The sequence below is a fragment of the Oncorhynchus clarkii genome, chromosome 14, assembly GCF_045791955.1.
Source record: "Oncorhynchus clarkii lewisi isolate Uvic-CL-2024 chromosome 14, UVic_Ocla_1.0, whole genome shotgun sequence".
Classification (NCBI taxonomy): domain Eukaryota; kingdom Metazoa; phylum Chordata; class Actinopteri; order Salmoniformes; family Salmonidae; genus Oncorhynchus; species Oncorhynchus clarkii.
Genome location: NC_092160.1, coordinates 33,321,230 through 33,346,893, shown reverse-complemented (window position 1 = coordinate 33,346,893; position 25,664 = coordinate 33,321,230). Strand labels below are relative to the sequence as shown.

At 47.0% G+C, this 25,664-nt stretch overlaps 1 protein-coding gene across 1 annotated transcript in view; it reads left to right on the top strand.

Moving 5' to 3' along the window:
• LOC139366083 (BTB/POZ domain-containing protein KCTD16-like) overlaps positions 1–25,119 on the top strand; it is a 39,098-nt gene extending 13,979 nt beyond the window's left edge. Inside the window, exons 2-3 of the mRNA XM_071103174.1 lie at positions 24,533–24,751; positions 24,875–25,119. Coding sequence (XP_070959275.1) covers positions 24,533–24,751; positions 24,875–25,119 — 464 coding nt within the window. The remainder of the gene's footprint in view (positions 1–24,532; positions 24,752–24,874) is intronic.
• Positions 25,120–25,664: the final 545 nt, after the last annotated feature.

Below are 25,664 nucleotides of genomic sequence, written 5' to 3'. Positions count from 1 at the left end.
CCCCTCTCCTTGTCTCATTCCTCTCTCCGTGTCTCATCCCTCTCTCCGTGTCTATTCCCTCTCTCCCTCTCTCCATGTCTCATCCCTCTCTCCGGCTCATCCCTATCTTCGTCTCATCCCTATCTCCATGTCTCATCCCTCTCTCCATGTCTCATCCCTCTCTCCCTGTCTCATCCCTCTCTCCCTGTCTCATCCCTCTCTCCCTGTCTCATCCCTCTCTCCCCGTCTCATCCCTCTCTCCCTGTCTCATCCCTCTCTCCCTGTCTCATCCCTCTCTCCCTGTCTTATCCCTCTCTACCTGTCTCATCCCTCTCATCCCTCTCTCCCTGTCTCATCCCTGCCTCATCTCACTCTATCAGCGAGGAGCTATGCTTATGGAGGAATGGAGAGATGAGGGGACGGGGGAGCTAGGACTGGGGAAGGGACATCGCCTTGCCTGTATCTTCCCGCCAGTAAGACACACAGCCAGTCATGTGTGTGCCTTCCAACTTCCGCTTGTCATTGTCAATCAGAAAGATGTAATTGTCACTTTGCCAGTGGACAGCAAGGCTGGTGATGAGTCAGACCAGCACGACTCTGCTATATAGACTGGTGGGCTTCTAACTCTGATGTATAGACTGGTGGGCTTCTAACTCTGCTATATAGACTGGTGGGCTTCTAACCATCTAACTCTGCTATATAGACTGGTGGGCTTCTAACCATCTAAATCTGTTATATAGACTGGTGGGCTTCTAACTCTGCTATATAGACTGGTGGGCTTCTAACCATCTAACTCTGTTATATAGACTGGTGGTCTTCTAACTCTGCTGTATAGACTGGTGGGCTTCTAACCATCTAACTCTGTTATATAGACTGGTGGTCTTCTAACTCTGCTATATAGACTGGTGGGCTTCTAACTCTGCTGTATAGACTGGTGGGCTTCTAACCATCTAACTCTGTTATATAGACTGGTGGGCTTCTAACTCTGCTATATAGACTGGTGGTCTTCTAACTCTGCTGTATAGACTGGTGGGCTTCTAACCATCTAACTCTGTTATATAGACTGGTGGTCTTCTAACTCTGCTATATAGACTGGTGGGCTTCTAACTCTGCTGTATAGACTGGTGGTCTTCTAACCATCTAACTCTGCTATATAGACTGGTGGGCTTCTAACTCTGCTATATAGACTGGTGGGCTTCTAACCATCTAACTCTGCTATATAGACTGGTGGGCTTCTAACCATCTAACTCTGTTATATAGACTGGTGGGCTTCTAACTCTGCTATATAGACTGGTGGGCTTCTAACCATCTAACTCTGCTATATAGACTGGTGGGCTTCTAACTCTGTTATATAGACTGGTGGGCTTCTAACTCTGTTATATAGACTGGTGGGCTTCTAACTCTGCTATATAGACTGGTGGTCTTCTAACCATCTAACTCTGTTATATAGACTGGTGGGCTTCTAACTCTGCTGTATAGACTGGTGGTCTTCTAACTCTGCTATATAGACTGGTGGTCTTCTAACTCTGCTATATAGACTGGTGGGCTTCTAACTCTGCCATATAGACTGGTGGGCTTCTAACCATCTAACTCTGTTATATACACTGGTGGGCTTCTAACTCTGCTATATAGACTGGTGGGCTTCTAACTCTGCTATATAGACTGGTGGGCTTCTAACCATCTAACTCTGCTATATAGACTGGTGGGCTTCTAACTCTGCTATATAGACTGGTGGGCTTCTAACCATCTAACTCTGTTATATAGACTGGTGGGCTTCTAACTCTGTTATATAGACTGGTGGGCTTCTAACCATCTAACTCTGTTATATAGACTGGTGGGCTTCTAACCATCTAACTCTGCTATATAGACTGGTGGGCTTCTAACTCTGCTATATAGACTGGTGGGCTTCTAACCATCTAACTCTGTTATATAGACTGGTGGGCTTCTAACTCTGTTATATAGACTGGTGGGCTTCTAACCATCTAACTCTGTTATATAGACTGGTGGGCTTCTAACCATCTAACTCTGCTATATAGACTGGTGGGCTTCTAACCATCTAAATCTGTTATATAGACTGGTGGGCTTCTAACTCTGCTATATAGACTGGTGCGCTTCTAACCATCTAACTCTGTTATATAGACTGGTGGGCTTCTAACTCTGCTATATAGACTGGTGGGCTTCTAACCATCTAACTCTGCTATATAGACTGGTGGGCTTCGAACTCTGCTGTATAGACTGGTGGTCTTCTAACTCTGCTGTATAGACTGGTGGGCTTCTAACCATCTAACTCTGTTATATAGACTGGTGGTCTTCTAACTCTGCTATATAGACTGGTGGGCTTCTAACTCTGCTGTATAGACTGGTGGTCTTCTAACCATCTAACTCTGTTATATAGACTGGTGGGCTTCTAACTCTGCTATATAGACTGGTGGGCTTCTAACCATCTAACTCTGCTATATAGACTGGTGGGCTTCTAACTCTGTTATATAGACTGGTGGGCTTCTAACTCTGTTATATAGACTGGTGGGCTTCTAACTCTGCTATATAGACTGGTGGTCTTCTAACCATCTAACTCTGCTATATAGACTGGTGGGCTTCTAACTCTGCTATATAGACTGGTGGTCTTCTAACTCTGCTATATAGACTGGTGGGCTTCTAACTCTGCCATATAGACTGGTGGGCTTCTAACCATCTAACTATGTTATATAGACTGGTGGGCTTCTAACTCTGCTATATAGACTGGTGGGCTTCTAACTCTGCTGTATAGACTGGTGGGCTTCTAACCATCTAACTCTGTTATATACACTGGTGGGCTTCTAACTCTGCTATATAGACTGGTGGGCTTCTAACTCTGCTATATAGACTGGTGGGCTTCTAACCATCTAACTCTGCTATATAGACTGGTGGGCTTCTAACTCTGCTATATAGACTGGTGGGCTTCTAACCATCTAACTCTGTTATATAGACTGGTGGGCTTCTAACTCTGTTATATAGACTGGTGGGCTTCTAACCATCTAACTCTGTTATATAGACTGCTGGGCTTCTAACTCTGCTATATAGACTGGTGGGCTTCTAACCATCTAATTCTGCTATATAGACTGGTGGGCTTCTAACTCTGCTATATAGACTGGTGGGCTTCTAACTCTGCTATATAGACTGGTGGGCTTCTAACCATCTAACTCTGCTATATAGACTGGTGGGCTTCTAACTCTGCTGTATAGACTGGTGGGCTTCTAACCATCTAACTCTGTTATATAGACTGGTGGGCTTCTAACTCTGTTATATAGACTGGTGGGCTTCTAACCATCTAACTCTGTTATATAGACTGGTGGGCTTCTAACTCTGTTATATAGACTGGTGGGCTTCTAACTCTGCTATATAGACTGGTGGGCTTCTAACTCTGTTATATAGACTGGTGGGCTTCTAACTCTGCTATATAGACTGGTGGGCTTCTAACCATCTAACTCTGCTATATAGACTGGTGGGCTTCTAACCATCTAACTCTGCTATATAGACTGGTGGGCTTCTTACTCTGCTATATAGACTGGTGGGCTTTTAACTCTGCTATATAGACTGGTGGGCTTCTAACCATCTAACTCTGCTATATAGACTGGTGGGCTTCTAACTCTGCTATATAGACTGGTGGGCTTCTAACTCTGTTATATAGACTGGTGGGCTTCTAACTCTGCTATATAGACTGGTGGGCTTCTAACCATCTAACTCTGCTATATAGACTGGTGGGCTTCTAACTCTGTTATATAGACTGGTGGGCTTCTAACTCTGTTATATAGACTGGTGGGCTTCTAACTCTGCTATATAGACTGGTGGTCTTCTAACCATCTAACTCTGTTATATAGACTGGTGGGCTTCTAACTCTGCTGTATAGACTGGTGGTCTTCTAACTCTGCTATATAGACTGGTGGTCTTCTAACTCTGCTATATAGACTGGTGGGCTTCTAACTCTGCCATATAGACTGGTGGGCTTCTAACCATCTAACTCTGTTATATACACTGGTGGGCTTCTAACTCTGCTATATAGACTGGTGGGCTTCTAACTCTGCTATATAGACTGGTGGGCTTCTAACCATCTAACTCTGCTATATAGACTGGTGGGCTTCTAACTCTGCTATATAGACTGGTGGGCTTCTAACCATCTAACTCTGTTATATAGACTGGTGGGCTTCTAACTCTGTTATATAGACTGGTGGGCTTCTAACCATCTAACTCTGTTATATAGACTGGTGGGCTTCTAACCATCTAACTCTGCTATATAGACTGGTGGGCTTCTAACTCTGCTATATAGACTGGTGGGCTTCTAACCATCTAACTCTGTTATATAGACTGGTGGGCTTCTAACTCTGTTATATAGACTGGTGGGCTTCTAACCATCTAACTCTGTTATATAGACTGGTGGGCTTCTAACCATCTAACTCTGCTATATAGACTGGTGGGCTTCTAACCATCTAAATCTGTTATATAGACTGGTGGGCTTCTAACTCTGCTATATAGACTGGTGCGCTTCTAACCATCTAACTCTGTTATATAGACTGGTGGGCTTCTAACTCTGCTATATAGACTGGTGGGCTTCTAACCATCTAACTCTGCTATATAGACTGGTGGGCTTCGAACTCTGCTGTATAGACTGGTGGTCTTCTAACTCTGCTGTATAGACTGGTGGGCTTCTAACCATCTAACTCTGTTATATAGACTGGTGGTCTTCTAACTCTGCTATATAGACTGGTGGGCTTCTAACTCTGCTGTATAGACTGGTGGTCTTCTAACCATCTAACTCTGTTATATAGACTGGTGGGCTTCTAACTCTGCTATATAGACTGGTGGGCTTCTAACCATCTAACTCTGCTATATAGACTGGTGGGCTTCTAACTCTGTTATATAGACTGGTGGGCTTCTAACTCTGTTATATAGACTGGTGGGCTTCTAACTCTGCTATATAGACTGGTGGTCTTCTAACCATCTAACTCTGCTATATAGACTGGTGGGCTTCTAACTCTGCTATATAGACTGGTGGTCTTCTAACTCTGCTATATAGACTGGTGGGCTTCTAACTCTGCCATATAGACTGGTGGGCTTCTAACCATCTAACTATGTTATATAGACTGGTGGGCTTCTAACTCTGCTATATAGACTGGTGGGCTTCTAACTCTGCTGTATAGACTGGTGGGCTTCTAACCATCTAACTCTGTTATATACACTGGTGGGCTTCTAACTCTGCTATATAGACTGGTGGGCTTCTAACTCTGCTATATAGACTGGTGGGCTTCTAACCATCTAACTCTGCTATATAGACTGGTGGGCTTCTAACTCTGCTATATAGACTGGTGGGCTTCTAACCATCTAACTCTGTTATATAGACTGGTGGGCTTCTAACTCTGTTATATAGACTGGTGGGCTTCTAACCATCTAACTCTGTTATATAGACTGCTGGGCTTCTAACTCTGCTATATAGACTGGTGGGCTTCTAACCATCTAATTCTGCTATATAGACTGGTGGGCTTCTAACTCTGCTATATAGACTGGTGGGCTTCTAACTCTGCTATATAGACTGGTGGGCTTCTAACCATCTAACTCTGCTATATAGACTGGTGGGCTTCTAACTCTGCTGTATAGACTGGTGGGCTTCTAACCATCTAACTCTGTTATATAGACTGGTGGGCTTCTAACTCTGTTATATAGACTGGTGGGCTTCTAACCATCTAACTCTGTTATATAGACTGGTGGGCTTCTAACTCTGTTATATAGACTGGTGGGCTTCTAACTCTGCTATATAGACTGGTGGGCTTCTAACTCTGTTATATAGACTGGTGGGCTTCTAACTCTGCTATATAGACTGGTGGGCTTCTAACCATCTAACTCTGCTATATAGACTGGTGGGCTTCTAACCATCTAACTCTGCTATATAGACTGGTGGGCTTCTTACTCTGCTATATAGACTGGTGGGCTTTTAACTCTGCTATATAGACTGGTGGGCTTCTAACCATCTAACTCTGCTATATAGACTGGTGGGCTTCTAACTCTGCTATATAGACTGGTGGGCTTCTAACTCTGCTATATAGACTGGTGGGCATCTAACCATCTAACTCTAAGTTATATAGACTGGTGGGCTTCTAACTCTGATATATAGACTGGTGAGCTTCGAACTCTGATATATAGACTGGTGGGCTTCTAACTCTGCTATATAGACTGGTGGGCATCTAACCATCTAACTATGTTATATAGACTGGTGGGCTTCTAACTCTGCTATATAGACTGGTGGTCTTCTAACTCTGCTATATAGACTGGTGGGCTTCTAACCATCTAACTCTGTTATATAGACTGGTGGGCTTCTAACCATCTAACTCTGTTATATAGACTGGTGGGCTTCTAACTCTGCTATATAGACTGGTGGGCTTCTAACCATCTAACTCTGCTATATAGACTGGTGGGCTTCTAACTCTGCTATATAGACTGGTGGGCTTCTAACCATCTAACTCTGTTATATAGACTGGTGGGCTTCTAACTCTGTTATATAGACTGGTGGGCTTCTAACTCTGCTATGTAGACTGGTGGGCTTCTAACCATCTAACTCTGTTATATAGACTGGTGGGCTTCTAAACTCTGCTATATAGACTGGTGGGCTTCTAACTCTGCTATATAGACTGGTGGGCTTCTAAACTCTGCTATATAGACTGGTGGTCTTCTAACTCTGATATATAGACTGGTGGGCTTCTAACCATCTAACTCTGCTATATAGACTGGTGGGCTTCTAACCATCTAACTCTGTTATATAGACTGGTGGGCTTCTAACTCTGCTATATAGACTGGTGGGCTTCTAACCATCTAACTCTGCTATATAGACTGGTGGGCTTCTAACTCTGCTATATAGACTGGTAGGCTTCTAACCATCTAACTCTGTTATATAGACTGGTGGGCTTCTAACTCTGTTATATAGACTGGTGGGCTTCTAACTCTGCTATGTAGACTGGTGGGCTTCTAACCATCTAACTCTGTTATATAGACTGGTGGGCTTCTAAACTCTGCTATATAGACTGGTGGGCTTCTAACTCTGCTATATAGACTGGTGGGCTTCTAAACTCTGCTATATAGACTGGTGGGCTTCTAACTCTGCTATATAGACTGGTGGGCTTCTAACCATCTAACTCTGTTATATAGACTGGTGGGCTTCTAACCATCTAACTTGTCCTTGGATTAGTTCAATGAGCTCCTTATTAAATGAAATCAACCTCTGGCGGTTCCCACCCCCGATCATTCCGGAACCATCTCAGTGTACCGTCAGCTCTTTCTCTCATTACTACGCATCCTGATGAGTGTGTGAGTGTTTCTCTCTCTGTGTGTGTGTGTGTGATTAAGGGTAGCTCTAGAGTGGGTGGGCTGGTCATTTAGGATTCAGTTATTTTAATCTATGCACATATTATTTCAGGCATCATTAAACCCAGTGATATAGACATAATGATGTACTCTAGCCACAGGTCTGGGAGAGGGCGGGGTGACCTCCTCAAATGAACCTTGCTCTTCCTGTGTTAGATTAATGCTGATCTAGGATGCATTTTGCCTTTAGATTATAATGACTGAGAATTACATGGACAGATGGGGACTGATCCTAGATCAGCCCTAATACACTGAGACACTATGAATACTACCCCTACTTTTTGTGGCTAGCTGTCTGAGTATTATGGGTTTCTCTCTCTCTTTCTCTCTCTCTCTGTCCCCCCCCTCTCTCTTTCTCTCTCTCTCTCTCTTCCTCCCTCTGTCTCTCTCTCTCTCTCTCCCCCTCTCTCTCCCTCTCTCTCTCTCTCCCCCCCCCTCTCTCACTCTTTGTCTCACACCACCTCCCCTTCACTTTGTCTCTCATCCCTCCCCTATCTCAATTTTGGTCTCTCTCTCTGTCTCTCACCCCCATCCCTCTCTCTCTTTCTCTCTGTCTGTCTCATTCTCCATCCTCTCTGTTTCTGTCTCTGTCTATACAAGGACATTAATCCCTGCTGTCTCTGCCAGGCTAGATAGCTTATCCCCATGCAAGGACACTCTGGCCTAATTTGTGATTTAATAAGCACGTAAACAAGGCTTGGCCTGAGGCAGTGGCAGGAACGCAGGACTGGAGTCAGATGGAGGAACTCACTGGAGACAGAGGGAGTCAGACGGAGGAACTCACTGGAGTCAGATGGAGGAACTCACTGGAGACAGGGAGTCAATCGGAGGAACTCACTGGAGACAGAGGGAGTCAATCGGAGGAACTCACTGGAGACAGAGGGAGTCAATCGGAGGAACTCACTGGAGACAGAGGGAGTCAATCGGAGGAACTCACTGGAGACAGAGGGAGTCAATCAGAGGAACTCACTGGAGACAGAGGGAGTCAGACGGAGGAACTCACTGGAGACAGAGGGAGTCAGACGGAAGAACTCACTGAAGACAGATGGAGGAACTCACTGGAGACAGGGAGTCAATCGGAGGAACTCACTGGAGACAGAGGGAGTCAATCGGAGGAACTCACTGGAGACAGAGGGAGTCAGACGGAAGAACTCACTGGAGACAGGGAGTCAATCGGAGGAACTCACTGGAGACAGAGGGAGTCAATCGGAGGAACTCACTGGAGACAGGGAGTCAATCAGAGGAACTCACTGGAGACAGAGGGAGTCAATCGGAGGAACTCACTGGAGACAGAGGGAGTCAATCGGAGGAACTCACTGGAGACAGAGGGAGTCAGACGGAGGAACTCACTGGAGACAGAGGGAGTCAGACAGAGGAACTCACTGGAGAAGAACGAGTCAGACGGAGGAACTCACTGGAGAAGAGGGAGTCAGATGGAGGAACTCACTGGAGAAGAGGGAGTCAGACGGAGGAACTCACTGGAGAAGAGGGAGTCAGACAGAGGAACTCACTGGAGAAGAGGGAGTCAGACAAAGGAACTCACTGGAGAAGAGGGAGTCAGACAGAGGAACTCACTGGAGACAGAGGGAGTCAGACAAAGGAACTCACTGGAGAAGAGGGAGTCAGACAAAGGAACTCACTGGAGACAGAGGGAGTCAGACAAAGGAACTCACTGGAGAAGAGGGAGTCAGTGTCACGTTCGTCGTATAGAGGAGACCAAGGCGCAGAGTGATGAGAATACACTCTTCTATTTAATAAACGAAGAACACTTAACAAACTATACAAAACAACAAAATGAACATGAAGCTATGAACAACGAGTGCTGACACAGGCAACTACACATAGACAATAACCCACAAAATACCCAAGGAATATGGCTACCTAAACATGGTCCCCAATCAGAGACAAACGATAAACAGCTGCCTCTGATTGAGAACCAATCTAGGCAAACATAGACATAAAACCCCATAGACTTACAAAACCCCCCTAGACAATACAACAACTAAATAAACCACCCTAACTTTGCTGGCGGCTCTGGACGCCGCCCCCCTTCTTTACATTGAGCCCTCCGCCCTTGTAGCACTGACCCGTGGATCATCGACGGAGGCTCATTACTGTGGCCCGTCGCTGGAGACCCCGGGCTGTGGCCCGTCGCTGGAGACCCCGGGCTGTGGCTCGTCGCTGGAGACCCCGGGCTGTGGCCCGTCGCTGGAGACCCCGGGCTGTGGCCCGTCGCTGGAGACCCCGGGCTGTGGCCCGTCGCTGGAGACCCCGGGCTGTGGCCCGTCGCTGGAGACCCCGGGCTGTGAACTGTCGCCGGAAGCTCTGGACTGGGTACTGTCGCCGGAAGCTCTGGACTGGGTACTGTCGCCGGAAGCTCTGGACTGGGTACTGTCGCCAGAAGCTCTGGACTGGGTACTGTCGCCGGAAGCTCTGGACTGGGTACTGTCGCCGGAAGCTCTGGACTGGGTACTGTCGCCGGAAGCTCTGGACTGGGTACTATCGCCGGAAGCTCTGGACTGGGTACTGTCGCCGGAAGCTCTGGACTGGGTACTGTCGCCGGAAGCTCTGGACTGGGTACTGTCGCCGGAAGCTCTGGACTGGGTACTGTCGCCGGAAGCTCTGGACTGGGTACTGTCGCCGGAAGCTCTGGACTGGGTACTGTGGCAGGAATCTCTGGACTGGGTACTGTCGCCGGAAGCTCTGGACTGGGTACTATCGCCGGAAGCTCTGGACTGGGTACTGTCGCCGGAAGCTCTGGACTGGGTACTGTCGCCGGAAGCTCTGGACTGGGTACTGTCGCCGGAAGCTCTGGACTGGGTACTGTCGCCGGAAGCTCTGGACTGGGTACTATCGCCGGAAGCTCTGGACTGGGTACTGTCGCCGGAAGCTCTGGACTGGGTACTGTCGCCGGAAGCTCTGGACTGGGTACTGTCGCCGGACGCTCTGGACTGGGTACTGTCGCCGGAAGCTCTGGACTGGGTACTGTCGCCGGACGCTCTGGACTGCCGAGGCGCACTGTAGGCCTGGTGCGTGGTGCCGGCACTGGTGGTACTGGGGACACGCACCTCAGGGCGAGTGCGAGGAGCAGGAACAAGACGTACTGGACCCTGGAGGCGTACTGGAGGTCTGGAGTGTAGAGCTGACACAACCCGTCCTGGCTGGATGTTTATTTTTACCCTGCAAATGCAGGGCGCTGGCACAGGACGCACTGGGCTGTGTAGACTCACCGGAGACCAGGAGCGCTGAGCCGGCACCCTCCTTCCTAGCTGGATGCCCATTCTAGAATAGAGCGCACCGGGCTAGAATAGCGTACTGGAGACACCGTGCGTTCCACCGCAATACACGGTGCCTGACCAGTAACACGCTCCCCACAGTAAGCACGAGGAGTTGGCTTAGGTCTCCGACCTGACTCATGCAATCTCCTCGTATGCCCCCCCCAAAACAATCTTGGGGCTGCCTCTCGGGCTTCCGTGCTAGCCGTGTACCTTCATATCATCGCCGTTCCTCTATTCTCCGGTATTTCTCCTTGTAGTATCGCCGTTCTGCTTTCGCTGCCTCTCTTTCCTCCTCAGAAAGGCGATACTCCCCCGGCTGCTTCCAGGGTCCTGCCCCATCCAATATTTCCTCCCAGGTCCATCTCCCCATTAAATGCTGCTCCTCCTGGTCCTTGTTTGGTGGGTTATTCTGTCACATTCGTCGTATAGAGGAGATCAAGGCGCAGCGTGATGAGAATACATTATTTTTAATAAACGAAGAAAACTTACCAAACTATACAAAACGAACGTGAAGCTATGAACAACGAGTGCAGACACAGGCAACTACCCACAAAATAACCCACAAAATACCCAATTAATATGGCTACCTAAACATGGTCCCCAATCAGAGACAACGATAAACAGCTGCCTCTGATTGAGAACCAATCCAGGCAACCATAGACATATAAACACCTAGACTTACAAAAACCACTAGACATACAAAACCCCCTAGACAATACAAAACCCTCTAGACAATACAAAACCCTCTAGACAATACAAAACCCTCTAGACAATACAAAAACCCCTAGACAATACAAAACCCCCTAGACAATACAAAACCCTCTAGACAATACAAACCCCCCTAGACAATACAAAACCCTCTAGACAATACAAAAACCACTAGACAATACAAAACCCCCTAGACAATACAAAACCCCCCTAGACAATACAAAACCCTCTAGACAATACAAAACCCTCTAGACAATACAAAAACCACTAGACAATACAAAACCCCCTAGACAATACAAAACCCCCCTAGACAATACAAAACCCTCTAGACAATACAAAACCCTCTAGACAATACAAAAACCCCTAGACAATACAAAAACTAAACAAACCTCCCTCGTCACACCCTGACCTAACCAACATAATGAAGAAAACAAAGATAACTAAGGTCAGGGCGTGACAGTCAGACTGAGGATCTCACTGGAGACAGAGGGAGTCAGACAAAGGAACTCAGACAAAGGAACTCACTGGAGACAGAGGGAGTCAGACGGAGGAACTCACTGGAGACAGAGGGAGTCAGACGGAGGAACTCACTGGAGACAGAGGGAGTCAGACGGAGGAACTCACTGGAGACAGAGGGAGCCAGACGGAGGAACTCACTGGAGACAGAGGGAGTCAGACGGAGGAACTCACTGGAGACAGAGGGAGCCAGACGGAGGAACTCACTGGAGACAGAGGGAGTCAGACAGAGGAACTCACTGGAGACAGAGGGAGTCAGACAGAGGAACTCACTGGAGACAGAGGGAGTCAGACGGAGGAACTCACTGGAGACAGAGGGAGCCAGACGGAGGAACTCACTGGAGACAGAGGGAGTCAGACGGAGGAACTCACTGGAGACAGAGGGAGCCAGACGGAGGAACTCACTGGAGACAGAGGGAGTCAGACGGAGGAACTCACTGGAGACAGAGGGAGCCAGACGGAGGAACTCACTGGAGACAGAGGGAGTCAGACAGAGGAACTCACTGGAGACAGAGGGAGTCAGACAGAGGAACTCACTGGAGACAGAGGGAGTCAGACGGAGGAACTCACTGGAGACAGAGGGAGTCAGACGGAGAATATGGAGACAGAGGGAGCCAGACGGAGAATATGGAGACAGAGGGAGCCAGACGGAGAATATGGAGACAGAGGGAGCCAGACGGAGGAACTCACTGGAGACAGAGGGAGCCAGACGGAGGAACTCACTGGAGACAGAGGGAGTCAGATGGAGGAACTCACTGGAGACAGAAGGAGCCAGACGGAGGAACTCACTGGAGACAGAGGGAGTCAGACGGAGGAACTCACTGGAGACAGAGGGAGTCAGACGGAGGAACTCACTGGAGACAGAGGGAAACAGACGGAGGAACTCACTGGAGACAGAGGGAGTCAGACGGAGGAACTCACTGGAGACAGAGGGAGACAGACGGAGAATATGGAGACAGAATATCTGATGGTTTTGTGTTGGTTTGGAGAACACTACCATTCCAAAGTTTGGGGTCACATAGAAATGTCCTTGTTTTTGAAAGAAAAAAAAAGAAAAAAATCAATTAAAATAACATCAAATTGTCATTGTAAAACGCAAAAACTTAATAAGAAGTTTCTTAAGAAAAAAAAAAGAAGTTCATAAGAGTGGAATTCCTCAACAATAGCTTAAGATTTCATGATTTTCTTACAAACTTCTCAAATATCTTGTTGCTAGTCAACCGATTTTAAACTAACTATATAGCTAGCAACAGATCACTGTTCCTCAAAACATGTTCTTGGGTTTCAAATAATCCATACTGAAACTTTTCAGATGAGTTTGTGAGTAAATTAAACATGTTGCTTTCATTGTTGCTTATTCTCTCACTGCACTGAATTTAAGACAAGGGTTTAGTTATCTTGGAATTAAGATCATTTCAGAGACCTTTCTTTTCAATAATCAAATGTCTTCTTAACTTTTTGCTTAAGGAAAAACATAGGAAATTAAGCAAAAACATTTCCAAGAACCTTCTATCTTTAAGGAATTAAATGCATTTAAGAACAAATGTCTTAAGAAGGTTTTGTGAATCTGGGCCTAGGCTGCCATTGAAAACGAAACATTGAAGAACAGGCAGGTCTGGGTGTCTGAGGCTTCAGTGTGTGTGTGTGTGTGTGTGTGTGTGTGTGTGTGTGTTTGTGTGTCTGTGTGCGGGTCTGGTTGTCTGAGGCTTCAGTGTGTGTGTGTTTGTGTCTGTGTGCAGGTCTGGTTGTCTGAGGCTTCAGTGTGTGTGTGTTTGTGTCTGTGTGCAGGTCTGGTTGTCTGAGGCTTCAGACTGATGGATCGAATTGTCTGCTGTTAGGGCCTGCAGAGTTCACACTGTGGGTGTGTCTGACTGGGTGTGTCTGACTGGGTGTGTCTGACTGTGTCAAGAGTAGAGCAGCAGATTAGTTTTTTTCTTATTTTTTTTCATAAAATAATAATAATAATAATTTTGAGCAGCAGATTACTCTCACTTACGGTATTATTATGAGCTAATGTAGTGGTCGTCTAGGAACAAGGCATGGTTGTCTAGACTTGGTCATCTAGGAACAAGGCGTGGTTGTCTAGACGTGGTCGTCTAGGAACAAGGCGTGGTCGTCTAGGAACAAGGTGCGGTCGTCTAGGAACAAGGCGTGATCGTCTAGGAACAAGGTGCGGTCGTCTAGGAACAAGGCGCGGTTGTCTAGACGTGGTCGTCTAGGAACAAGGCACGGTCGTCTAGGAACTAGGCGCGGTCGCCTAGGAACAAGGTGTATAAAATATTAAAAGATATAAAGATTTAAAACATGTATGTCAGGTTATGGATGCGGTTCCTGAAATTATTATTTTTTCTTTCTGTACTGTTAAAGTTTGTTTCCATCATGAATGTTCTGTATAGAAAACAAACCTTCAACAGTAACTGCCCTGAAATGTGTATGATGCTATTATGGGGTTTCTGGGAGAGTGAGAGATCGAGAGATAGAGGGGGTGGTGAATGCCCTTGTGAATGCCCTTAACCACCTTCCTCTGCAACTGGATCCTGTACTTTCTGACGGGCCGCCCCAGGTGGTAAGAGTAGGTAACAACACATCTGCCACGCTGATCCTCAACATTGGAGCCCCTCAGGGGTGCGTGCTCGGTCCCCTCCTGTACTCCTTGTTCACCCATGACTGCATGGACAGGCACAACTCCAACACCATCATTAAGTTTGCAGACGACACAATAGTGGTAGGCTTGATCACCGACAACAACGAGACCGCCTATTGGGAGGTCAGAGACCTGGCCGGGTGGTGCCAGAATAACAACCTATCTCTCAACGTAGCCAAGACTAAGGAGATGATTGTGGACTACGGGAAAAGGAGGACTGAGCACGCCCCCATTCTCATCAATGGGGCTGTAGTGGAGCAGGTTGAGAGCTTCAACTTCCTTGGTGTCCACCCACCAAGACAGTTGTGAAGAGGGCACGACAAAGCCTATTCTCCCTCAGGAAACTAAAAAGATTTGGCATGGGTCCTCAAAAGGTTCTACAGCTGCAGCATCGAGAGCATCCTGCCTGACTTGTTGCATCACTGCCTGGTATGGCAACTGCTCAGCCTCCGACCGCAAGGCACTACAGAGGGTAGTGCGTACGGCCCAGTACATCACTGGGGCTAAGCTGTCTGCCATCCAGGACCTCTACACCAGGCGGTGTCAGAGGAAGGCCCTAAAAATTGTCAAAGACAATTACTCTACTACCGCATGGCAAGTGGTACCGGAGAGCCAAGTCTAGGACCAATGGGCTCCTTGTCAGCTTCTACCCCCAAGCCATAAGACTCCTGAACAGTGAATTAAAAGTGAAATAATCTGTCTGTAAGAAAAATTACTTGTGGCATGCTCAAAGTTGATGTCCTAACCGACTTACCAAAATTATAGTTTGTTAACAAGAAATTTGTGGAGTGGTTGTAAAACGAGTTTTAATGACTCTAAGAGTATTTAAACCTCTGACTTCAACTGTACATATTACCTCAATTAGCCCAACCAACTAGTGCTCCCGCACATTGGCTACCCGGGCTATCTGCATTGTGTCCCTACACCCACCACCCACCACCCTTCACCCACCAACCACAACCCACCACCTTCCACCCTCCACCCGCCACCCTCCACCCGCCACCCACCACCCACCACCCACCACCCTCCACCCTCCACCCTCCACCCGCCACCCACCACCCTCCACCCGCCACCCGCCACCCGCCACCCACCACCCTCCACCCTCCACCCACCACCCACCACCCTCAAACCCCTCTTTTATGCTACTGTTACTCTCTGTTCATCATACATGCATAGTCACTTTAACCATATCTAGATACTACCTCAATCAGCCTGACTAACCGGTGTCTGTATGTAGCCTTGCTACTTTTATAGCCTCGCTACTGTATATAGCCTCTCTACTGTATATAGCCTGTCTTTTTACTGTTGTTTTATTTCTTTACTTACCTACTGTTCACCTCCTGAGTTGGGAAAATCTTGTGCAGTACACCGACCCATGTCTTGTATTCAAGATCCTAAATGGCCTGGATCCCCCTCCACTCAGTATTTTTGTTAAACAGAAAACCCAAACATATGGCAGCAGATCCACAAGGTCTGAGAGGTGACTGTATAGTTCCCTTAAGGAAAAGCACCTTTAGTAAATCCGCTTTCTCTGTGAGAGCTTCCTATGTCTGGAATACACTGCCATCAGACACACATAACTGCACCACTTATCACACTTTCACAAAATGCTTGAAGACATGGCTAAAGGTCAATCAGATTTGTGAACATGGTCCCTAGCTGTGTGTTGCCACTTTCCATGTTGTCTGTAGCTTGTGAGGTGTGGAAACACTTTGTTGCTTTTATGAATTTTGTCTTGCTGCTTTTTGTTCTATGTTGCTCTGTCTGTATGCTACGTCTTGCTTGTTCTATGTTGTTCTGTCTGTATGCTCTGTCTTGCTTGTTCTATGTTGCTCTGTCTGTATGCTACATCTTGCTTGTCCTATGTTGCTATGTCTATATGCTACGTCTTGCTTGTCCTATGTTGCTATTGTCTATATTGTAATTGTTTTTAATAACCTGCCCAGGGACTGCGGTTGAAAGTTAGCCGGCTGGCTAAAACCGTCACTTTTACTGAAACGTTGATTAATGTGCTCTGTCCCTGAAAAAATAAAAATAAACTCAAACTCAAACCTAATACCTTTTTGTTTGTTTGAAATTGCACCGTTGGTTAGAGCCTGTAAGTCAGCATTTCACTGTAAGGTCTACTACACCTGTTGTATTCAGCATTTCACTGTGAGGTCTACTACACCTGTTGTATTCAGCATTTCACTGTAAGGTCTACTACACCTGTTGTATTCAGCATTTCACTGTAAGGTCTACTACACCTGTTGTATTCAGCATTTCACTGTAAGGTCTACTACACCTGTTGTATTCAGCATTTCACTGTAAGGTCTACTACACCTGTTGTATTCAGCATTTCACTGTAAGGTCTACTACACCTGTTGTATTCAGCATTTCACTGTAAGGTCTACTGCACCTGTTGTATTCAGCATTTCACTGTAAGGTCTACCTACACCTGTTGTATTCAGCATTTCACTGTAAGGTCTACTAGATCTGTTGTATTCAGCATTTCACTGTAAGGTCTACTACACCTGTTGTATTCAGCATTTCACTGTAAGGTCTACTACACCTGTTGTATTCAGCATTTCATTGTAAGGTCTACTACACCTGTTGTATTCAGCATTTCACTGTAAGGTCTACTACACCTGTTGTATTCAGCATTTCACTGTAAGGTCTACTACACCTGTTGTATTCAGCATTTCACTGTAAGGTCTACTACACCTGTTGTATTCAGCATTTCACTGTAAGGTCTACTACACCTGTTGTATTCAGCATTTCACTGTAAGGTCTACTGCACCTGTTGTATTCAGCATTTCACTGTAAGGTCTACCTACACCTGTTGTATTCAGCATTTCACTGTAAGGTCTACTACACCTGTTGTATTCAGCATTTCACTGTAAGGTCTAACCTGTTGTATTCAGCATTTCACTGTAAGGTCTACCTACACCTGTTGTATTCAGCATTTCACTGTAAGGTCTACCTACACCTGTTGTATTCAGCATTTCACTGTAAGGTCTACTACACCTGTTGTATTCAGCATTTCACTGTAAGGTCTACTACACCAGTTGTATTCAGCATTTCACTGTAAGGTCTACTACACCTGATGTATTCAGCATTTCACTGTAAGGTCTACTACACCTGTTATATTCAGCATTTCACTGTAAGGTCTACTACACCTGTTGTATTCAGCATTTCACTGTAAGGTCTAACCTGTTGTATTCAGCATTTCACTGTAAGGTCTACCTACACCTGTTGTATTCAGCATTTCACTGTAAGGTCTACCTACACCTGTTGTATTCAGCATTTCACTGTAAGGTCTACTACACCTGTTGTATTCAGCATTTCACTGTAAGGTCTACTACATCTGTTGTATTCAGCATTTCACTGTAAGGTCTACTACACCTGTTGTATTCAGCATTTCACTGTAAGGTCTACTACACCTGTTTTATTCAGCATTTCACTGTAAGGTCTACTACACCTGTTGTATTCAGCATTTCACTGTAAGGTCTACTACACCTGTTGTATTCAGCATTTCACTGTAAGGTCTACTACACCGGTTGTATTCAGCATTTCACTGTAAGGTCTACTACACCTGTTGTATTCAGCATTTCACTGTAAGGTCTACTACACCTGTTGTATTCAGCATTTCACTGTAAGGTCTACCTACACCTGATTTATTCAGCATTTCACTGTAAGGTCTACTACACCTGATGTATTCAGCATTTCACTGTAAGGTCTACCTACACCTGATGTATTCAGCATTTCACTGTAAGGTCTACCTACACCTGTTGTATTCAGCATTTCACTGTAAGGTCTTTGATTTGATTTGACATGCCCAGCTCTGTTCTTTCTCAGTACATAGCTCCTCTCCTATGAGGAGATGCTATTATTTGGCCTTGTTCCTAGCCAACCACTATATTTTATCTATACTATATTTTATCTCTCTATGATGTTGCTGTGATGCAACAATCGTCCATTTAAAACAATTCACACTAGCATCCACTCTCCTCTCCCTCTCTGTTTCTCTCCATCCATCCCTCCCTCCCTCTCTTTCTCCCTCCATCTCTATTTCTCTCCATCCCTCCCTCTCTGTTTCTCTCCATCCATCCCTCCCTCTCTTTCTCCCTCCATCTCTATTTCTCTCCATCCCTCCCTCTCTGTTTCTCTCCATCCATCCCTCCCTCTCTTTCTCCCTCCCTCTCTTTCTCCCTCCCTCTCTGTTTCTCTCCATCCCTCCATCTTTCTCCCTCCCTCTCTCTCTTTCTCCCTGCCTCTCTGTTTCTCTCTCCTTCAACCTTTTCTCTCCCTCTCTCTGTTTCCCTCTCTCCCTTCCTCCCTCTGTTTCTCTCTCTCTCTCTCCCTGTTTCTCTCTCTCCCTCTGCTTCTCTCTCTCCCTCCCGGTTTCTCTCTCTCTCCCTCCCTGTTTCTCTCTCTCCCTCTGCTTCTCTCACTCCCTCCCTGTTTTTCTCTCTCCCTACCTCTCTGTTTGGTGGGCACAGTTCCCAATGCAGTCTGATTCTCTCTATGAGGAGACATTGATGGTCTGATTTGCCTCTTTACTCAGTTCCTGTCCCAAATGACACCATATTCCCTATTACAGTGCCCTACTTATGACCAGGACTCATAGGGCCTTGATCAAAACTAGTAGACTATATAGGGAATAGGGTGCCATTTGGGACTCAGGCATGGATTAGCCATTAAAAAGCTGTTAGCCTCTCTCTCAATTCAATTCAAGGGGCTTTATTGGCATGGGAAACTCTCTCTCTCTCTCTCTGCTATCAGACTAATGCAGTCACATCACTATGCAGAGATGAGGCTGTTATTACAGTAAAAAGCTGAGAGGCTCAAATCCCTGTTGAACTAAACTCCTTGTTTCATATCAATTGCCAAATGCACTGGGCTTGCATACCAAATGACACCCTAATCTCTATATAGTGCACTACTTTTGACCAGAGCTCTATGAGCCCTGGACAGAACTAGTGCACTGTAATAGGGAATAGGGTGTTATTTGGGACGTCTGCAGGTAATGGCCCAATGATTACTCGTATTGAGACATGTTATTGCTGTTGAGACTAAGAGCCTTGTATGGGGAAAACAACTACATGTCGGATGTTTTTGTCCATTTAGACGGTCTATGCTTGAGTAGTCGTATTATTGTTTTAGATAGTTGTATTCCTGTAAGGAGATCAGAGCGAAGTCAGCATGTCTTCCCTTCCAGGTTATAGAACTTGGAACGTTGAAATGGAATAATGTTTCTTTAGGGAAGATACAAGGTCCTCAAAGACATGCGTGAATATAAAACAAATCTGAATAAAATAAATGAATCATTGAATGCTTGTAGTCTGTAAAGGCACAAAGCCAGGGCCTGTATTCACAAAGTGTCTCAGAGTAGGAATGCTGATCTAGGATGAGGTCCCCCCGTCCATGTTTTCCTCCTAACCTTCCCAGCTGTAGTCTTCTGTTTTCCTCCTAACCTTCCCAGCTGTAGTCTTCTGTTTTCCATCTTAACCTTCCCAGTCTTAGTCTTCTGTTTTCCTCCAACCTTCCCAGCTGTAGTCTTCTGTTTTCCTCCTAACCTTCCCAGCTGTAGTCTTCTGTTTTCCTCCTAACCTTCCCAGCTGTAGTCTTCTGTTTTCCTCCTAACCTTCCCAGATGTAGTCCTCTGTTTTCCTCCTAACCTTCCCAGTCGTAGTCTTCTGTTTTCCTCCTAACCTTCCCAGTCTTAGTCTTCTGTTTTCCTCCTAACCTTCCCAGCTGTAGGTTCTGTTTTCCTCCTAACCTTCCCAGTCGTAGTCTTCTGTTTTCCTCCTAACCTTCCCAGTCTTAGTCTTCTGTTTTCCTCCTAACCTTCCCAGCTGTAGTCTTCTGTTTTCCATCTTAACCTTCCCAGCTGTAGTCTTCTGTTTTCCTCCTAACCTTCCCAGCTGTAGTCTTCTGTTTTCCTCCTAACCTTCCCAGCTATAGTCTTCTGTTTTCCATCTTAACCTTCCCAGCTGTAGTCTTCTGTTTTCCTCCTAACCTTCCCAGTCGTAGTCTTCTGTTTTCCATCTTAACCTTCCCAGTCGTAGTCTTCTGTTTTCCATCTTAACCTTCCCAGCACCTTGGCCTTCTTTCATTTGCTAGTCTGGCCTCAGGTTCCGAAGACAGTCACATTTTACCTTGGTAAGACTTCTACTGGAAAACATCCTATTCAGAGCATATCCAGAGGCTGTGTGTGTGTCTTTGTGTGATTGTGTGTGTGTCTATGTGTGAGTGTGTTTGTGCGTGTGTGTAAGGGCATATCCACAGGCAGTTGAACCACTGTCAGTTTTACTGCTCGTATCAATCCTCACTGACAGCAGGTCAAAAAACCAGTCTGACCCATACACACACACACACACACACACACACACACACACACACACACACACACACACACACACACACACACACACTTCACTCCTCCCCCATCTCAGCAACCTCATTCTGCTGCTATTGCATGTGTAACACCCAGGATTAATGATGTCTTAGGTTTCCTCCCAAATGACAACCTATTCCCTAAACATCGTCAAAAGTAGTTCACTATGTATACTCATAGAAAAAAGGGTTCCAAAAGGGTTATTTGGCTGTCCCCATAGGAAAACCCTTTTTTTTCTCTCCCTCTCCCTGTGTGTACTGTATGAAGTTGCTACAGTGATGGTTTTAATGAGAAATGTCTAGCGGGCATGTAGGACAAATTCAGACTGACTTTGGTTTCAGAGGCGAGGACGAGAAGTGGGTACGAAGGGAAGGAAGGGTGTTATGCTGTCTAGAGGAGGTCTAGAGGAGGAGGTCTAGAGGAGGAGGTCTAGAGGAGGAGGTCTAGAGGAGGAGGTCTAGTGGACGTCTAGAGGAGGAAGTCTAGAGGAGGTCTAGAGAAGATCTAGAGGAGGAGTTCTAGAAGAGGAGTTCTAGAGGAGGAGGTCTAGTGGAGGAGGTCTAGTGGAGGTCTAGAGGAGGTCTAGAGGAGGTCTAGAGGAGGAGGTCTAGTGGTGGTCTAGTGGAGGAGGTCTAGAGGAGGTCTAGAGGAGGAGGTCTAGTGGTGGTCTAGTGGAGGTCTAGAGGAGGAGGTCTAGAGGAGGAGGTCTAGTGGAGGAGGTCTAGTGGAGGTCTAGAGGAGGAGGTCTAGAGAAGATCTAGAGGAGGAGGTCTAGAGGAGGAGTTCTAGAAGAGAAGTTCTAGAGGAGGAGGTCTAGTGGAGGTCTTGAGGAGGAGGTCTAGTGGAGGAGGTCTAGTGGAGGTCTAGAGGAGGTCTAGAGGAGGAGGTCTAGAGGAGGTCTAGAGGAGGAGGTCTAGTGGTGGTCTAGTGGAGGTCTAGAGGAGGAGGTCTAGAGGAGGAGGTCTAGTGGAGGAGGTCTAGTGAAATCTAGAGGAGGAGGTCTAGAGAAGATCTAGAGGAGGAGGTCTAGAGGAGGAGTTCTAGAAGAGAAGTTCTAGAGGAGGAGGTCTAGTGGAGGTCTTGAGGAGGAGGTCTAGTGGAGGTCTAGTGGAGGAGGTCTAGTGGAGGTCTAGAGGAGGTATAGAGGAGGAGGTTTTGAGGTCTAGAGGAGGAGTTCTAGAAGAGAAGTTCTAGAGGAGGAGGTCTAGTGGAGGTCTTGAGGAGGAGGTCTAGTGGAGGTCTAGTGGAGGAGGTCTAGTGGAGGTCTAGAGGAGGTCTAGAGGAGGAGGTCTTGTGGAGGAGGTCTAGTGGAGGTCTAGATGAGGAGGTCTAGAGGAGGAGGTCTAGTGGAGGAGGTCTAGAGGAGGAGGTATAGTGGAGGAGGTCTAGTGGAGGTCTAGAGGAGGTCTAGAGGAGGAGGTCTAGTGGAGTTCTAGAGGAGGAGGTCTAGTGGATGTCTAGAGGATGTCTAGTGGAGGTCTAGAGTAGGAGGTCTAGTGGAGAACTAGTGGAGCAGGTCTAGAGGAGGAGGTCTAGTGGAGGTCTAGAGGATATATAGTGGAGGTCTAGAGGAGGAGGTCTAGTGGAGAAGGTCTAGTGGAGAAGGTCTAGTGGAGGAGGTCTAGAGGAGGAGGTCTAGTGGAGGAGGTCTAGTGGAGGTCTAGAGGAGGTTTAGAGGAGGAGGTCTAGTGGAGTTCTAGAGGAGGAGGTCTAGTGGATGTCTAGAGGATGTCTAGTGGAGGTCTAGAGTAGGACGTCTAGTGGAGAACTAGTGGAGCAGGTCTAGAGGAGGAGGTCTAGTGGAGGTCTAGAGGATATATAGTGGAGGTCTAGAGGAGGAGGTCTAGTGGAGAAGGTCTAGAAGAGGAGGTCTAGAGGAGGATGTCTAGAGGAGGAGGTCTAGTGGAGGCCTAGAGGAGGAGGTCTAGTAGAGGTCTAGAGGACGCGGTCTAGTGGAGGTCTAGAGGAGGAGGTCTAGAGGAGGAGTTCTAGTGAAGGTCTAGAGGAGGAGGTCTAGAGGAGGTCTAGAGGAGGAGGTCTAGAGTAGGTCTAGAGGAGGTCTAGTGGAGGTCTAGAGGAGGAGGTCTAGAGGAGGAGGTCTAGAGGAGGATGTCTAGTGGAGGTCTAGAGGAGGAGGTCTAGTGGAGGAGGTGTAATGGAGGTCTAGAGGAGGAGGTCTAGAGGAGGAGGTCTAGTGGAGGTCTAGAGGAGGAGGTCTAGAGGAGGAGGTCTAGAGGAAGAGGTCTAGAGGAAGAGGTCTAGAGGAGGAGGTCTAGAGGAAGAGGTCTAGAGGAAGAGGTCTAGAGGAGGAGGTCTAGAGGAGGAGGTCTAGAGGAGGAGGTCTAGAGGAGGTCTAGAGGAAGTCAGAGCTGTATCTTTCTTTATCTGAAAGAGAAATGTTTAAATCCCCTCACCCCTACACACACACACAATTTATCCAACACACCTCTACACACACACACACTTTATCCAACACACGCACGCACGCACGCACGCACGCACGCACGCACGCACACACACACACACACACACACACACACACACACACACACACACACACACACACACACACGCACACACGCACACACGCACACACGCACACACGCACACACGCACACACGCACACACGCACACACTTTATCCAACACACACACGCACACACTTTATCCATCACACACACACACACACTTTATCCATTACACACACACACACTTTATCCATCACACACACACACACACACACACACACTATATCCATCACACACGCACGCACTCAAAGACTCAGTAATGAAAGGTAAGTGATGCTGCCACTCTCCCTACATCCTGCGGAAGATGTCTTGATGACATTCCATTACACATCTGTCAGGGTTTGTCTGTTCAGTTACCGGTCTGTTTGATTACACATCTGTCAGTGTTTGTCTGTTCAGTTACCGGTCTGTTTGATTACACATCTGTCAGGGTTTGTCTGTTCAGTTACCGGTCTGTTTGATTACACATCTGTCAGTGTTTGTCTGTTCAGTTACCGGTCTGTTTGATTACACATCTGTCAGTGTTTGTCTGTTCAGTTACAGGTCTGTTTGATTACACATCTGTCAGGGTTTGTCTGTTCAGTTACCGGTCTGTTTGATTACACATCTGTCAGTGTTTGTCTGTTCAGTTACCGGTCTGTTTGATTACACATCTGTCAGGGTTTGTCTGTTCAGTTACCGGTCTGTTTGATTACACATCTGTCAGTGTTTGTCTGTTCAGTTACCGGTCTGTTTGATTACACATCTGTCAGGGTTTGTCTGTTCAGTTACCGGTCTGTTTGATTACACATCTGTCAGGGTTTGTCTGTTCAGTTACCGGTCTGTTTGATTACACATCTGTCACTGTAGGCTGAGAGACCGTTAGCTAATAATAATGTATATTGTGAGGATTCTATTGTCACAACAATTTATTCACGTCTATGATAACTGATGAATTCAATATGTGAGTCATTTGTGAACTGAAGCCTGCAGTCTCTGTCTACTTCTGTCACTTCGGTTATGGAAATCAGGTGTTAGGAGAATTTTACTCATTCAAGATGAAACTCAATGTTGTGTGTGTGTGTGTGTGTGTGTGTGTGTGTGTGTGTGTGTGTCTACACACGTGTCTTCTCCAGGTGGCCCATCCAGGTGGTCTTCGTCCCACTGCGACTGCTGCTGCAAGAGCCACAAGAGTGAGCGCGAGGGAGAGAGTGGCACATCTTTGAACGAGCTCTCTACTTCCTGCTCCGAGACCCAATCAGAAGCCAGTTCCCCTCAGGGCACTGTCATCTGTGGTTCCGTCAGCCGTCAGCCTCACCCCGTCGCCCAGACCCTGGACCGGCCACTGAAGAAAGGTGTGGGTGTTCCTCCTTTTCTGTACCTCTCCGCTGTATCCCTTCGGGGACTTTGGGTGTTTTGAAAAGGTGTCTGTTTAATAAAACGTCTTCTTCTCTCTCCTTCCTCCTCCTCCCCTAAAGGGCCCGTTCAGCTGCTCCAGCCGTCGGAGGTGAGGAGGAAGACGGACCTGCTCCGTGTGAGGACCATGGGGATCAGGGAGCACCGGGACGCTGCAGCCAAGAGGAAAGCCAACAAGGAGAAGTTAACACCGGAGCAGGAGCTGGAGAGATGCATCCAGGACTTCCACAGGATCAGGATTCCTGAACGCTTCCCGGAGAGGAAGTACATGTGGCAACAAGAACTGCTGAGGAAGTACCGTCTCTAAGGAGAGGGAGGGAGGGAGGGAGGGAGGGAGGGAGGGAGCAATACAAATCAAAGGAGAGGGAGGGAGGGAGGGAGGGAGGGAGGGAGGGAGGGAGGGAGGGAGGGAGCAATACAAATCAAAGAAAGAGGGAGGGAGGGAGGGAGGGAGGGAGGGAGGGAGGGAGGGAGGGAGGGAGGGAGGGAGGGAGGGAGGGAGGGAGGGAGGGAGGGAGGGAGGGAGGGTGGGAGGGAGGGAGGGAGGGAGGGAGGGAGGGAGCAATACAAATCAAATCAAAGGAGAGGGAGGGAGGGAGGGAGGGAGGGAGGGAGGGAGGGAGGGAGGGAGGGAGGGAGGGAGGGAGGGAGGGAGGGGCGAGGGGGGGAGAGCGAGCAATTGTATTGGTCACGTACGCCGAATACAACAGGTGTAGACTTTACAGTGAAGTGCTTATTTACGAGCCCATTAACAACAATGCAGAATTAAAAAGTAAGACAAATATTTGGAAAAAATGTATATAAGGAAATAGTAACACATTTACTACAATTACACAAACCGAGTCAATGTGC